The following is a 16,830-nucleotide window of genomic DNA, read 5'->3' as shown; positions in this document are numbered from 1 at the left end:
TGAAGTGACAAAAAAATTAGAGCAAATCCTGAATTAGGGTAGCTGCTTCTAATGGGATTTCAAATCTGATAACATGCAAATATGCTGGTTTCATTTCTTAAATATTAAATATATTCTCGAGATTAGGTGATATTGGAAAGAAGAAATTATCTTTGGCTGATGTGAATCAGTAAGAGTTACAGGAATGCGAGGAACTCAAACCCCTTGAAAATTAGCTCTCCCCTTCAGTCTCTAAAGCACAAGACTCAGAACGAAAGGTGACATTTGAACACTTAGACCATAATTGGAAAATTATTTTCTTACTTCAAACAAATTGGTGCAGGGGGGCAGATTTGCTAAGAGAAGACTCAGCAGCTCTTTTGAGCATGTGAGATAATACTTATTTGAAGGCAGACTGCTTCTCATTTCTGTCCACCTGGGAATTTCCAGGCTTCTACAAACTTTGAAACAGCAGACTTTTAGAAGCAAAACGTAAAGTTTATATGAAAGGCATAATAAGAATAATAATAATGCTGCCCTTCTAGTGGAAAGCTACAGAACAAACTTGCTGCATCACAACACTGCATCCCTTTGCTGTGTGTGTTGCTGTTGACTCTGAGCTGAAGCTTTTCCAAGTGAAAAGAGAGTTGAGAAAAGCCAGGACAATCTCACATTTCAAATTCACAGAACTAGATTTCCACTGTTTTGTTTTCCAAAGAGGTGGACACTCTCTGAAGCTCTTGGTGGACACCTTCCTTGGAGCTGTTATTATTAAGAAACACCAAACCTGTAACCACACTTCTCCTCAAAGCTCTTGGACAATGCTCAGCAGCAAACATAGGAATCCATGTGAATTTTTCAAGCAAGTGTGCCATCTCAACTCATCCAACCAGCTTACCTTTTCATGTTTGTGTTTCTCCTTTTCTTTCTCCTTCTTTTCTCTTTCTTTCCTCTCCTTTTCCTTCTCCTTCTTTTCCTTTTCTTTGTCCTTCTCCCTTTCTTTCTTTTTCTTCTTCTCTTTTTTGTCCTTCTTCTTCTCTTTTGGTTTCTCTTTGTCCTCAAATAGTTTCTCAGGTAGCATGGGAGACAAGGAAGGTAACATGCTGGGAAGCCTCATGGCACATGGTGTGCTGAACAAGGGCATAGACATTTCTTTGGGAGGTAACACAAGAGGTGCTGATGGCACCTTTATCTTATCTTCCTTACTCTTATCTTTGAGTTTCTCTTTGTCTTTTTTATCCTTGTCCTTTTTGCCTTTCTCTTTCTCTTTCTTTTTATCTTTATGTTTTTCTCTCTCTTTTTTGGTATTGCCATCTTTCAACTTTACTTTTGTGTCAGCATCCTCAAAGTCCTTTAGTTTGAATTTATACGGATCAGGATCATCCTCTTTGAGTAGTTCCTTCCACTGAAACTTTGCTTCCTTGTTTCCTTCCTTGTCTTTATCTTTCTCCTTGTTCTTTTCCTTCTCCTTATTTTTCTCCTTGTTCTTCTCTTTATCTTTTTCTTTTTGTTTTTCTTTCTTCTTCATTTTAGTTTTCAGCTCTTTTTTCAATTTCTTTTTCACTTCTGTCGATGAAGCCAACTTGGTTTTCTCCTCATAGACTTTGAGAAGAGGCTCTGGAGTTGGAGGTGAAGCAGAAGGAGAGGAGAAATAAGTGAAGTTGGTAGGTGGATTAGAAGGTGTCCCCATGTTTGCCTTCCGAATGACCTCATCAATGGAGTCATCCATTGTCCATGAAATGTCTGAACTTGAAGTCCCACCTGAGGCAGGTATTGGAGTTCCTCCTGCCTTATTTGCATTATTGGCAGGAACAGAAGGTTTAGGAGTTGTAGACTCAGATATAGAAAGTCTTTTAGGACTGGTAAAAATTTCCCCTTCTGATTCTGACCCGGAGGAAAACTCGAAGGGATCCGGTTCCCGTTCTGCACACGCACGAGCAATCACAGCATCGATCGAATCATCAATAGTCTTGTCCATGACAGGGACTTTCTTCACCTGGTTGTCCATATTTGGCTTGGGGGCAGGCTCAGGTGGTGTCTGTCCCTGTTTCACTTGAATATTTTCCTTTCCTATCTTCTCACTCAATGCAGCCAGAGGGGTTTTACTTGGTGTTTCAGGCTTCACAGGTGGTTGTGGAACATGAGCAGGAACCTTTGGACTTTTGGGACTTTTTGGGCTCTTGGCGCGACCTGGTGACTTTTTCTCTTTGGATCCAGTTTTTGGTGAACGAATGGGACTCCCAGCTACCACTGGTGAGGGTGTAGTTTTCGGTGATTTTGTCTTTTGTCCTGGAGAACTTGTTTTGGACTTTGTTTTGGGTACAAACGGCTTTGCCTCTGAAGTTTTGGGGGTCGGCACTTGGGATTTTGCAATGGGAGCCAACATAGGTGGTTCTGGAGAAGGGGGGGCTAAGTCTGTACTGTCCTGAACGTGAACTGGAGAAAGCATTGGTGGTACTTTTTGTGTATTTATTGAGCTAAGGGGCTCACGTGGTTCCACAGTTCCGTCCAAGGGGTCCCCTTTGGAAACAGACAGTTTTGGCCTTTTCACAGGTGGGAATTCCTCAGCATCAGGACTTTCTAATGGTCTCTTGCTTAAGTAGTTCTCATCATTAATTGTCTCATCCTCTTCCATATCTCCTTCTTCTTCCAGTGGGACCTGCATGGCCTCTGCAGATGTACCTCCATCGGTAGGAACCTGCTCCTCTTCCTCTTCTGTAACAAAAAACATTTAGAAAAGCATTAGGATAACTGAAACAAACAAGCACCAGAGCAAATATTCATGTGCAGACAACTGGACACATAAGAGCTTCTTACTGGTCTGTGTGGAAGGAACAGGTGGCACCTCCTGTCTCACATCAGCCCCTGCTGGAACTGGGGGTGCCCTCACTGCAGTAACACTGAACCCATGAGCAAAGGAGAGGAGGGTAGAGCTCACCAATGGCAGAGCTTTCAGAACAGGTCCAAAGTGTCAGTTCTACCCAAAACCACCCAACTTCTACCACCTAACTTCTTCATTCATTTTTAAATGAAGGCAAAGAGGTTGAGGTGAAACATTTTTTGGTCTAATACAGTGTCAAGCAAAGTGTCAAAGTAAAATTAATCAGAACTGTCTTGCCTATATATCACACAGTTTTGACTACAGATTAACTACTAGGAAAACATCTTCTTAAACCTAGTTTATTCTTCCTGAAGCAGCACAGTCTGAAGGTTAAAGAAGAGGACTAAGCCCCATTCAACCTGCCAGGTTCTGTGTCTGATACCATCTTAAGAGCTGCTGCAGGTGGACATTATCTGTCATGACTATATGGGAATGCTCCAGCATCGTGTGTGTGTGTGTTGGTTCAGATTAGGAACTTGCCTTTGAAACTCATTTCCCCATCATCTCCCTTACTGTTGTTTTGTTTGCATCGTGGGACAATCCTGGAGTGCATAAACTGGTATGATATGCATATGCTGCATTCCTGCAGCAGTGAAACCAAAATGAAGGAGAAATCCACCTAAAACACTCCAGAGCAAATGGGCATTCAAAAACCAAAAATCAGCTTCTGAAAGCAAGATAAGCCTGAAATCTACACAGTGTAGGCACCAGACATCAACTATTCCGAACCACTGTGGCTACCACCTGTGTGATTGCGCTGTTTTTTTGTTTAATAACAATTTCTTTTTTTCCCTACATAAACCACCATCTTCACACCCACATGTGACACTATGGTGCAGAGAAAGGAGAAAATTCACTTGAGATCTCCCAACAAATCCACAGTAGATTTAAAAAGAGAACCTCTGATCTCCACAACCACAGCCAAGCACTTTATCCTCTTGGATACACTTCCTCACTTTCAAAATGGAATTATCTGAGCAGGAAAAAGGATTCCTAGTCCTGAATAAGAATGTCTACACAGGCATTAATGTGACACATTTGTATTTGCAGTAATTACATCATTACACTTCTGCTGGTTAACATTCCTACACAGACAACCTCATTTCACTTTACCCCAAGTTTCTGTTTACCTACCTGCAAAAACTCAAGACATTTTGTCTAGTAGGGTTTCTGAGGAAAGATATCCTGTGCCTCAAGATTCTCACATGAAATATGTAGTAAAAAACATTTATGAGGACAGTGGTTAAAACCCAATTTCTTAATGAGCAAGTGGATTTAACGAAGAAAGCACCAAGAAACTTGAAACATTCCACTAAATGCTATTTACAACTCAGTAAGACAGCATTTTTCTGAAATATCTATTTTCAAGGAGTTTATTTTCAGGTTTTCTGTGCTGGTGTTTCTCTACTGTAATGTGTCAATGCTCTGATTTAGGAGAGTTGAGTCAAGAGCCCTGGGCTGCAGCACAAATCTTGCCAGCATCACAAATTAAGTAAAATGAGCTAGCAAGTCTGGCTTTCACCAGGGCCCAGAGGATTTACAGCAGCCAGCCCAGAGAGGAGACTTTGCCTGAGGATAAAGTCTTAGCCTTCCGTGAAAAACAGAAATGTTAGGGAGTTAGGTTTTGCCTGGCTGGGCACTGACATTAAATTTTTTAAACTGCAAAGTTAGAGTATAACTGAGAAATCACTGTGGACTGAGCCTGCACCTGCTATGGGGAAAAAAATCTGCTTCCCCCATCATGGAAGTAATTTCAATCTCTGTTTAAGCTGCTGCAGAAATCAGCTGCCTTCAACCACTCAGAAGGTTTTGGGGATGAAGAATCAGCATTCATCAGATGTCACACAGCACTGGTTGCTACTGAGCAATTCCCTCCCAACCCCATTCCACCTACTTCAGCATTGAGAGTTTGTTTTCATTTAAAAGTAGGAGATAAAATTTAAAACAAACATCATATTTTAAAATTGGGATTTAGAGAAATCTTTTGCCTCAGCCACAAGACGAAAAGTATAGCCAAATTAAAATATTAGGAAAGATAGTGTTTTATGATACAGACTTTAGAGATAGGAACATTAACCATTTTAATGCAAGAAACATGGGAATAAAAAGAGTCAGTAAAGTGGAAAATAAACTACTGCAACAGTAAAAAATTTACATTTACTAGAAAAATCAGAATATTTATTTGCTAAAGATTTTTACCCAGTGTCCATTTAAACAGCCCCCCTCTTAAACTGTATCTGAGGGAAGGACGCTGCAATATTTCATATTTTTATAACTCCTTCCCATCCCAAGGTGCTTCTCATGTTTTACCTACTTAGGATTGCAGAATACCAGCAGCTGCTGGATCAAAGGCAAAAAAACAATTTCAGAGGAGCTCTGGAGAACAGGGACCGGAGTTCTGTACAATAAAAAAAGAGCAATGCTTATTTTTTTTTAAATAAGGCCAAGTAAAGTTTGCAGCGGGCCCACGAAGTTTCTGTGATCTTGTGTGGAGGTGCCAGGGAAGGGCAGAAAGGTTAAAGTGCAGTTTGTAGAGGTGAGACAAGAAATCGGGGTGTCTTGGCTCCAGCTTTCATGCACATTCCTGCAAGCCACAAAGACAACTTAGTAAGGAAGCAGAAGCATTACCATCCCTTTTATATGGACTTGGATTCCCCAAAACATCTGGAAAAAATTGCCTGGGTCAGTCCTGAACAATCCAGGGACTAAGGAAGTTCATGAGCACTTAACTCCTGACACACATTCACCACTTTTCAGACATGCTCAGATGACAATCTGGAATCCTATCATGGTCAAATGAAATCCAAATTTCTCTTGGAACAAGGCCACAGTCTGATCCTTAGCAAGGACTGGTTTTCTGCCAGGCAGCGCCTTTCAAACCTGAGCCACCACAGCTGTGGCAGAAAACAATGAAGCACTTTTTTTTTCCTTTTTTTCTTGTGACAGTGGAGGGGGGTAGTTAATTAGGGAAAGTGAAATTTCTATCTTGAGTTCAAGACCTACGTCTCTTTTTCCTCCCAAAGGATTAACACCAGAGCAAGAACTAAATATGGAAAAACTTCAGCTTTTAAGTGTTTGCTGCCTGACTTGGTGATGAGCATTTACAGCCACACAGCCACTTTCTCACCTTTGTCCATCCCATTTGCCACCTGGCACTTCTGGATGCACCATCCTTTGTGCACAGGATTGCTTTTTAACTCTCTTTACTGCCATTTCTCCCTATCTCCGGCCACCTTATTAATGATCCAGCCCGAGTTAGCATCTATAGGTCAAATGGATATCACCTCAGCCATCTGCCCTCATAACTCTCCCCTGTAATGAAAGGAGACTGGAGCTGTTTGGGAGGTTTCTCAAGATAACAGATACATTTTTTTTTGGTCGTTAGAGAAGTCAGTGCTGGATCAATATTAATGCTCACATTACTAAAGCTATAGAGAGCAATTGTTTATTATGTCAGCAGGCCCCCTGTGCAGAGCCTGGGTTACAGGAGGGATGAGTTCAGCCATCGCAGCAATGAATTTGTCCATCACTGAAATAAAACAAGCTGAGAGCTGTCAGCATTCTGACCATGAGACATCTGGTTGGAAAGGCAGCATTTCTTACCTGAGAAAGAGCTGGCTGTGCCAGGGAAGTGGTGGAATCACTGTTCCTGGAACTGTTCAAAAACCATGTGGATGTGTCACTTGGGGACATGGATATAGTGGGGACTTGGCAGTGCTGGGTTAATGGACTTGATGATCTGAGAGGGCTTTTGCAACCTAAATGATTCAATGGGTAACAATATCACCTGTGTCTATGTCAGAAGGCAAATTCACTTTCATGAAAGGATGATCTTGAAGTTAAGGGAGGAAAGAATCCACTTGTCTATTGACACAGGTCTGCAGGGTGATTTGGGGCAGGTCACTCCACATCCTGCTACCTTTCCATCTGACAATGATGATTCCATCTCACAGAGGTGCTGTAAAAGCTGAACTTGATAAATATCATCAGAACCCCAAATGCAAACCATGGGGATCTGTCACCACTTCAAATGCTGGAAAAATTCTTAAGCTCAATAATTCAGGCAAGAAACTGAAACTCCTGCACCTTTTTTAAGGAAAAACCACTAAAGAAGCTCAAACTCTACTTGGTACATCATGTTCCTGTGGCACAGCAGGGACCCCAGATCTAAGGGTTATTGAATATATATTTTCTTAATTTGGCCACAGCTCAGTTTCAGGACAGCAGTAGTCAACACTTCAGTAATTAATTTCCAGGTTTACAAAAACTGAGGGACTATTTGTCCCTGAACCTGACACAAGGGTATAAAGGAACAGAAATTCCGCCTTTTTGCAGAAAAAGAAGTGCCATCACCTGTACCACATTATCATGCTCACCTGGCTGCCTTGTCAGAGGAGGCAGCACAACGGGTGAGATAAAAGTGAAGGCAGGAAAAACAGATGCAAACCTCATCTGATTGAGTAGAAATGCACTTATGTATGGGCATTCTTCAAGCAAGAAAATCTATCACATCAATAAAATTAAAATTTTCATCATCTTAGTCATCACCAGACTTTTTACTTGGTAACATCAATGAGAAAACATAAGCACTGACAGCTAAATGGGTGTCCTAGAGGACATGGCACAGATTGGGACAGACAAAAATCTCTGCTCAGCTCCTGACCCTGCCAAAAACTTACCCTGTCTGTTGGCTGGCATTTAATTTAAGTAAAGTTCCAGTCTCTCTTCTGAAAACTGGATTAACATTTTGCTCTGTCACAGGGTGGTGACAGGATAAAACCATCTGGGTAAGACATGCAGATTTAAGAATAAATGAATATTTCTTATGTACAAGATGAAGCAGAGTCAGACATGCTGGCCTAAAGCTGGACACCACTTGCTGAAGAAACAGTAACTTGGTTTTAGTAACAGCAGCTCTTACCTCCTATGCTACATCTAATGTATTAATTGCATAAAGCTCTGGGAGGTAACAGTTCCTGTGGAAGCCAACTCTTGTTATTACAATAATGTAAGATTTAGGCATTTGGCATTTGATACTAACTGCAGTATGCCAGATAAACAGGATCAGCTATCAGAGTAAACCCATTATGGATACAATTCTCAAAAAGCAGATGTTTCCATGCAACTCATACATGCCTATTTTCAACTATTGAATTTCTTCCATAATAATTTTCTTTTTAAAAAGAACTTGAACATTTTTTTTTTCCTACGAGAATGCAAAATGACCAAGTAAGATCTATCAGTAGATCACAGAATTCTTTCACACATAGTTCTGTTCAGATCATCCTCTCCACTCATTTGCACTGCATGGTAACAAGTACCTGAGAATGGAAGCTGGAAGCATCAGGGCTTTTAAGGAAAATTAGGATTTTGGCAAGGAAGTGATCTGGCAGTGCCTGCACTAAAATCTCCAATCCATCTTTGTTTCCATGAATATCCTCCTTAGGACCACATGGATATCAAGGCTGATGGTTTCACACAGCCAGCTCAGCCTCTCAAATGCAAGGAAGGAAGGGATTGTTCCACCCAACATATGAAACATTTTAGTGAGAAAAAAAAAAATAGAAAAAAAAACTTCCTGCAGACTTCCAGAATAATTTTCCTATTGTCTAGTTAAAGCATGAGATGAAGCCAAAGATAAGTTTTTAGAAATTTTAAGTCATTAAGTCAAGAGCTTACATCCCTATCATATCCTAATAAGCAGAAGCTTTTGATTTCTGTTAAAACTGAAGCCTTTTTCTTGTGCCATGATATGTTTTATCTCTTTAACTTGTAATAACAATGGCCTTTTCCCAAAACAAACTGAAAGTGTGCTTGTAGTCCATAAAGGAAATTAATGGAAGAGGGACAAAATTCAATCCTGATATCCTACAGGCCAATATCCTGATACCTTAATGCAAAATGAACACACTGAGATACCTGTGACATGTGGGGCTTAGAACACTGGATTTCATATAGATGCTTGTGTATATGTTACATATATACATATATATATTTATAATTGTATATATAATTTTTCTGCTGTATGAACACAACTGACCACTGTTGTGACCTGTTTAACAAACCCTGACATTTCCCAGTTGATACTTTCTATGTGAAGAGAGCTGGGAAGAGCACCACCAAGGAATTCATCTTCCATGATGATCTCATGTCTCACATTTTTCCACTGACAGTGTCAGCAAGTTCATTGCTGTCCTTTCTCAGTATGTTATCAAATGTAAAACCCACCAATACATGAAAAAAAAAAAAAAAAGACAAAAAGAAAAAAAAAATGCTTTCAGGTATGGGAAGTGATTTTGCATGTAAGGAAAATGTGAACGGTGCTTGAAGTTAAACATCTCTACTTGTTAATCACACTGGAAAATGTTGCCCCAAATGGCTGGGTGGTGCCTTCAGTCCTTACTATTAGCCAGCACTGAACTTTGAGGTGTTCAGCAGGACCAAGACTTGGTGTATTAATTTATCAATCATTCCAGAAGCCCTTATTGACCTGTCCAAGAACCAATAAGAGGTCAATAAAACAGCCCTCCATCCCTAATGACAAAATACATCCAACCATCTGGAAATATGGATGATAGCAATGATCTGGTTCTGGAATCAAAAATTTCCAGGTTGATTCAGTTACCTCTCCATCCTCTCCATCTTGGTATGAAATCATTGGAGATGAACTACTGAGCACCAGTATGAGAAGAGAGTATTGATAGTTTGCTAGAAATAAACCATAATTCCTAAACCTGTAGTTCTACATTTAAATGGAAACTGTCCCATCCTTTCTTTTGCCTTGGTTCAAGCATTTGTGCAGGAGAATGAGGAACTAATCGAGGCTAAAATAAGAAAGATTATCTGCTAGTTTGGGCTAGAAGTGACCTAATGGGATAACTCAAATGGAAATATATCTGAGGGTCAAAGAGAAGTATTTTTATGCCCAGCTGGCAAAGTAAAAAACCCACTTCAAGGTAACACAAGCTAAAGGGAGTGGGGAAAAAGAGAGCTGTGAGGAGCATCACTCTGAGCATAAGATCTTGGCTTAGGATATAATGAGAGATTTTGGCTTCCACTGCTGCTTTAGGATATCAGATGCAATGAGAGTAACACCTCTTAGTAGTTACCAGTGGCTGCCCTCATTCTAATATTTTTAAAAATATGGAATTTTATGAAGCCAAATTACACAGGGTTCTTAAAATGACACATCCAGTTCCCTGCTGAAGACAGAATTGGCAGATTGTTATCTGTTACATCCACAATCTCTCTCTGACCTGGCAAAATATTACTCCAGAATTTGTGCTGCTACAGTAAGCAAAAACATGTTTCTGTCTAAATACAGCAAGGGAGACTTTATTTTTTCTTTGACTTTTAAGCAGTGGCTCAACATTTTCTGTAGCTCATGCACACACACAAACACACAGCAGTGCTGGGCTAATGGGTCTGGAGACTACAAACAGCCCCAGAAGCATCTTTAGGAAGTGATGGAATGAGAAATGTGTGAGATCCAGCTAGCTCCCTGTCAGCAGGGCAGCCTTGGCTCAGTCACTTTGGTGTTGCTCTGAATTATTTGGGATTGAGTCTCTCCCCTGAACTGTGCAGAGTGTAATGTGAAAACCACTGCAGTTAGATCAAAACATAGAGCCAGGGACAGAAAACCTCTACAACAAAATTTGTCTCCATGCTTTTTATTTCACTTTTTACTCTCTCTGGGGTGTATGATCCTTAAAAGAAGCAAGAACTTGTCCCAGAGTATGTGGGCAGGAAAAGAGGTTTTCTCTTTAAAGGAACATTTTGACTTCTAAAAAATAAAATTATTAGCAAAGACAAGGTAATTAGGCAATGACAATTCATAGAGTACAACCAATCAATAACAGAGTACATTAGCAAGACTGACAGAGGTGTGAAGCTGATACTTTATAAATGGCTCTATACTGACCTGTAAAAATGCAGCGTTTCCCTAACATTCGGCACAATAAAAAAACTAAAATGCTATATAAGCAAGCCAACCTGAAATGACACCTAGTATTATAAATGGCCTAATCTATATGTTAATACTGTTGTATCACATAACTGCAGCAAGACTAAGATAACAATATGACTTTGGGGTTTCTATGGCTACATCCTGGGCTAACGTGCCTGAAAGGGCTTGCTGCTGACACCACACAAGCTTTCTGAGTGCTTCTCTTTGGTTATTTATGATATGATTTATGATAACGACAACATCTCCTATTTTCTCCCCTCGTCAGATACAATAAATTGCCATCGTTAATCACCGTTCTTGCTTCAGCTATGATTACAATAGTATAATAGGGCCTAGCTATGGTAATACTGTGTATTAAGGTGTTTTTTCCCCCCCTTTAAAGAAATATGCATAAGTAGATCTTTGTAGCCAATGTCAGTACCTGTAGTATTTTAATAATCTTCCCAGGAGTATTGCTGGATGAGAATTTCAGTTACAACTGAGATTCAGCACTATTCCTCTTGTAAAGATCAAATTTACCATCTAAAGACTCAAAATCCACATAGTATTATCTGTATCTAATAATTTTCAAATATAATAAGAGGGGTTTATACGTATTTTTCTTGAGAAAAGGAAAGCAGGCCATCAGTCTTTTCACTTTGCACCTCTGTATCTAATCTTCCCAGCTGAGCTTTCCAAACCAGCTTTTCAAGTATCACAAATCTTAATAAAAACAAAAACACTGAACCTATATAAACATCTGGAAGGATTTTTACAGTGCTTTTCCTTTTCTATACTATGGTCTTGTATAAGAAAATATACTGTTCTACCTTCAATAAAATCCTAGGCTGAAAATCCCTAGGCTTTTACAAATATTTTAGGAAGCAACTATTTGTACCTCCTGGCAAAGGAACAGACTGAGTATTTATTGCACTAGGGTACCTGTATTTCTTCTATATTAATAATTTTTTTACCTGGCATTGCAGAATTTTACTCCTTCATGGATTTGCAGCCTGTATGTATATTTGGGTACTTGGATTCAGCAGTGAGAAAATACTGTGATTATTTAATGTCTTATTTTGCAATTGAGCTAAAGAACTCCAGAAACAGAAAGGCATAACCGTCCCATAGATACCACGTATTTCTTTCACTATATTACTTCAGATCCCATTCTTTCTCCCAGAAGTTCAAAATTTAACCCCCAAAAAGGTTGGGGTTTTTTGTGTAATGCACCTGTGAGAGCAGAAATGTGGTTTAAGCCTTATAGTTAGAACTGAAGAGTCCCACTTCTCATCCTCAAGAGTCCCAGAGACAGCAAGAGGCAGACATGATGGCATGATGGGCTATTTTAGATTGTACTAACAAGCATATTTGTATTTATAATGCTGCTAAAAATAGCTAGGGTGTCCTCCAGCCCGGAGTGACCCAACTCGTTACTGGTTTTGTGGCAAGGGTAGAGGAGATGGGAGGGAAGATCATGGCAATTCTGATCAATGGTCTCCTATTAAATAATGAGCTCATCTCCAAGTTCACAGGATAAACACAGACACTGCCAGGTGGGGCACAAAATCCACATGGAGAGAGAATTCCTCTGGCAATAAAAGTTTGTGATCAGCTACAATGACCTGTGTCTACCTTTGACTTGCTTTACTCCCTCAAAAGTAGACCTGGGATATTTTGGGTCCTAATCTCTTATTCACATGAGGGACCTCCTGCAAAAATCATTCTGCAAAAATGCAGAAGGAAGTCTTGGCTCAACTCAGCTTCGAGACCATCATCACTCTGGCTATGCAGGACAAAGATGCAATTCTGCTGTCTTAAAAAAGGCTCTGAGTGTTTAAATCACCTTCAAATAACTTTTTAGTTCAACAACTCATTTGGCCATTAATTGCCTTTCCTCTCCTCCTCCTCTTGTGCATCACTTGCAATTGCAAGGGCATGTTTGAATCCCAATGATAAGCTGCTCAGGGCAAGAACCGTATCTGTGTTTTCCAAAGTGCTTTGGTTACTTCTGGCACTATAAGAAAAACAAACAGAGCATGTATTTAAGAGATTCTTCCACTCATCTTTTTGTCTTCATTGGGTAAGAAAGGGAAATTCAGTATTTTCTCAACAATTCAAAAATATTTTCTGAAAAAGAGAAAGACTGGGATAGGGAGAAGTTTATTTTCAATAGATGAATTGAGAGATATAAAAAAAAAGCTAGCCAGGTCCTGTACTCTAGAATAAATTGGAAAAGCTCTGTCTACCCTGTTAGGTGAAATCCTAATCTGTGGTATTGATCCATAGTGGCACAACTTAAGAGATGCCACAGAAATTAAATTAAAAATAAATAAATAAAAAGGCTCTGCAATTGGCTGCAAAACTCTCACTAATGTAAATGGAATTACTTAAGAGTGAAAAAAAGGCACATGTTCACCTCCTCCCTTAATACATGTATACACACCATACCTAGAAGTGTTTACCAAATATTCCAGCTGTTGGGAATGGGTTGAGAGTATTTCTGATGCTGGGAATCCATTTCTTTAATGATACCAGGAGCAAATATGAATGTTTTTGCCATGTAGAGCAATGAATTTATACTCACAGTTGCTAACTCAGAAACACAAAGGCAGTGACAGCTTCCAACTCTGTCTAAATAGCACCCAAAGCCTTGAGGAAGATGTGCTGACCACACTTATCCTGGGACTTCAGTGCTCTGAACTGGCACCGGTGTGTCCTGGTACATCCCCCTTCTCCTTTGCTGGGATGAATTCTGACCCACAACACGAATCCCATAACAAATACAATCTTCTTGATCTAGCAGAGGAGGAAATCACTGATGATAAGGTTTTAATAAAGCTTGACAAGGCTCAAAATTAAATTTGCTGGGAAGGGTTCACCCCCGAAACAGATACTTTCAGGCGGTTTTCACGAAAGAAGCCACGGAGACTTAAAGAGAGGAAAATGTTTACTTAAAGAGTTTTTTTTCTTACAGCTACAAATCCAATTAGTGACTCTCTTTGTCTTCCAGCCTCTCTGCTTTATTCTGTACAGGAGCACATGTGTGTCCAGGCTCTCCCTGTAACCCTGCCCTGCAAAAGGTGCCCATGGGCAGAGAGAAAACTAATCAGGGCAGTGTGATCACCTAGCCAGCAGCGCTTCCCCGGCGACACTCCACAGCCATTTGAAACCAGATCGGGCGGCCTGACACCACAGAGGGTTCAAAATGCTGCTGTCAGCACCACGGGGAAAAAAGTGCTCTGAGAGCATGGGGTGACAGTGCTGAGCAATAATTCTGTGGGCAGCTTCCCACTCCAGCAAGGAGCCCGATTCAGGAGGCCGTAGGAAAATTTAAACCACATCCAATTTAAAACCTCTGGGTTTTTTCCAGTGACCTTATAATTTTTCAGGGACAACTGCTAAAATCTATTGCTTCTTTCTGTAGGATCTCATGGATCACTGCAACATCTTCAAATAAATCTCACTTTCAAGGGAGCTCAGGGGCTGAAAACACAGCACAGGAGTCAGTTACATTCTCTCACTGTACAAGAGCTTTTTTGGGAGACAACTGGAAAGATCTTGTGGGCTTTTACAAGGCCACAGCCACAAAACAATCCTGCTCTTCTGAGGTTGCTGCAAGGCTTTGTAGGACAATTAAGCTAAGCAAAAAGCAGTGACAATGATAATGAAAAAATAAAGGGGAGATTCAGAGATATCAGAGTCCTGCATTTGCAAAAGTAAAGGTGGGCATGGATGTGAAATGACTTGATACACTTCTCATGGTGTCACTTGCAAAGGACACACAGTAAGATACTCCCTTACAAGAGTATGTAGTGATAGAACAAGGGGGAAAAACTTCAAACTGACAGAGAGCAGGTTTGGATTAGATATTGGGCAGAAAGCGTTGTGAGGTTGGCTCTAGCACAGTTTGTCCAGGAAAGTTGATGCCCCATCCCTGGAAGTGTCCAAGGCCAGGCTGGATGGGGCTTGGAGCAACCTGAGATAGCAGAAGGTGTCCCTGCCCATGGGACAGGGAGTGGTGCACAGTGAGCTTTAGGGTCCCTTCCAACCCAAATCATTCTCTGATTCTATGACTTTTGTGAAAGCATTAAGCAAGTTTTAGAATATTGCCTCTGTTTAAAAACATTCCAACTTTTTTTTTTAAGATAAAAACTCACAGTTCTGACAAGGATCTCAAGGCACACATTTGTGTATTGCACAAAATTCAGCTCAAAATTCTAAATGCTGCTCTTTAGATTCAACTCCCCCTTTATGCTGCAGCCTTCATTTGGATGCAAGGGCTGCCCCTGTGCTCCCAATGACCTTGGCAAAATTCTTAAAACAAAACAAAAACAAAACAGAAAAAAAACCACACTAAAAAACCTTCAGGACCTCAGGCTCTAAAGCTATTTTAGAATTAGCTTTGAATAATTGTCCCACAATAGGAGTTTTCTTGATTAATTGCTTAAGATAAGGCCTCCTTTTCCTTGCTGGCCTCCAGTGACTCCCTCAACTTCCCATAATCACTTTTGTCTCAGTCTCCTGTTCACTGGGAACAGCTAAGAGAAAAATCAGAGATACACCAACTCCATTACCTGAGGATTAGCCAGGAGATAACCCTATGTATTCCATTACTGACCATTATTTGAGTAATTATTCAATCAAGTTTAGGCCATGTGAAAGATGCACTAATTGTTTTGCAGAGCTTGCCCAAGCTGTTTATCTAAGGGATGCAACTTGTGTCCTTTAACAAAACAAAAATGATGTGCTGATTGCAAAGGAAAATGAGAAGTGGCTTTGTATTGAACTCTGTATCGTAATTAGGCTTAACCAGGAGTTAAGGATCTATTTTGATCAAGTTTCCGCACGAGCTGGATTGGTTGCATACTTGATTACAGAAATTCTGCAGGATATTGCTTTTCCATCTGAATTATTTAAAAAATGGTACATGGCCATTATTTTTCTAGCAGTTTATGAGATAAGCATCCTGAATATAGGGAAAGCAGGGATAGTGGAGAAACAAACAAGCCAGTAGCCAGCAGGCTTAATTTAAACAAGAAACGTGCACACATCAGTACTAGACTCAGAGGGCTCGATACTCTGATTTAAACTGAATTAATGCCTTTTAGCTAAGTAATATTTTTCTTGGACACACAGAAGGAATGAAAAAAATCCAACAAAAACAAATTTAGTGAAGGAATTGGCTTCAGTAGGCAGTTTTACGTAACATTAACTTTCCACTCAGACATAAAAAAATACAAAACCCCTTCATTTCAGAGTTGTCAGATTCCCATGTAACCTTCCTGTTTCATGGACCTCAGGCTGGTTCACTACCAGGTGACTCCCTGCTGAGAGGGAACTGCAATTCCCAGGGACACCAGCTGATGATCCACAAAGACCCCAAAGAAGGCTCAGACTGAAGACAACTTCTTCATCTCGAGGTACAAAACTTCCCTTACTCGTGAAAAGCTGCAAAAGCATTTGTAGCTGACGCAGTTCATCTGTAACTTTATTTGCTCTGCTGCTTGTTGCCTCTCTTTCTAACCCCCTGTTCCATAAACTCCAGCCTTTACCACCTCTGTCTTCGTGAGTTTTGGAGAGTGGAGGGGAGATTTATCTTCAGGAGTGAGCACAAACTGTTGGTATTCTTGGGATTGAGGCAGAACGAAGCGCGCTCAGCCGTGGCAATGGAGCTCCTTCCAAGCCAGGATTAAAGCCAGCAGTGGGGAAACTCGAGTTTTAATGGATAAATTGTTGCAGAATACGCTCAGCCAAACATCTCTGCTGATGAAGAGGACTCGGAATTGGGTGGGGAGGGGATTACCATCCTGCTGTGCCATGTCATTTTTGAGAACACCTCCCTCTTAATTTAGTTACGTGCCAAACAGTGAGCAGCAGTTTGACCCAAATCCTATTAGCAACAACAATCTGCCATTCCCTCCTCTCCCCAAAATGGAATATGCTCTGGGATGCGTTACAGAGAAATAAATTGAAATGAGGGAGGTTTTCCCCATTAATTTCTCCCACTTCCCATTTCAAGCTG

General features: G+C 40.4%; 1 protein-coding gene across 1 annotated transcript in view; it reads right to left on the bottom strand.

Moving 5' to 3' along the window:
* Positions 1–16,830, bottom strand: part of TAF3 (TATA-box binding protein associated factor 3) — a 111,726-nt gene that overhangs the window by 22,974 nt on the left and 71,922 nt on the right. The window contains exon 3 of the mRNA XM_015629243.2: positions 878–2,694. Within this exon, the coding sequence (XP_015484729.1) occupies positions 878–2,694 (1,817 nt within the window). The remainder of the gene's footprint in view (positions 1–877; positions 2,695–16,830) is intronic.

The sequence above is a fragment of the Parus major genome, chromosome 1A, assembly GCF_001522545.3.
Source record: "Parus major isolate Abel chromosome 1A, Parus_major1.1, whole genome shotgun sequence".
NCBI classification, from domain to species: Eukaryota; Metazoa; Chordata; class Aves; order Passeriformes; family Paridae; genus Parus; species Parus major.
This window is presented reverse-complemented; position numbering and strand designations above follow the sequence as displayed.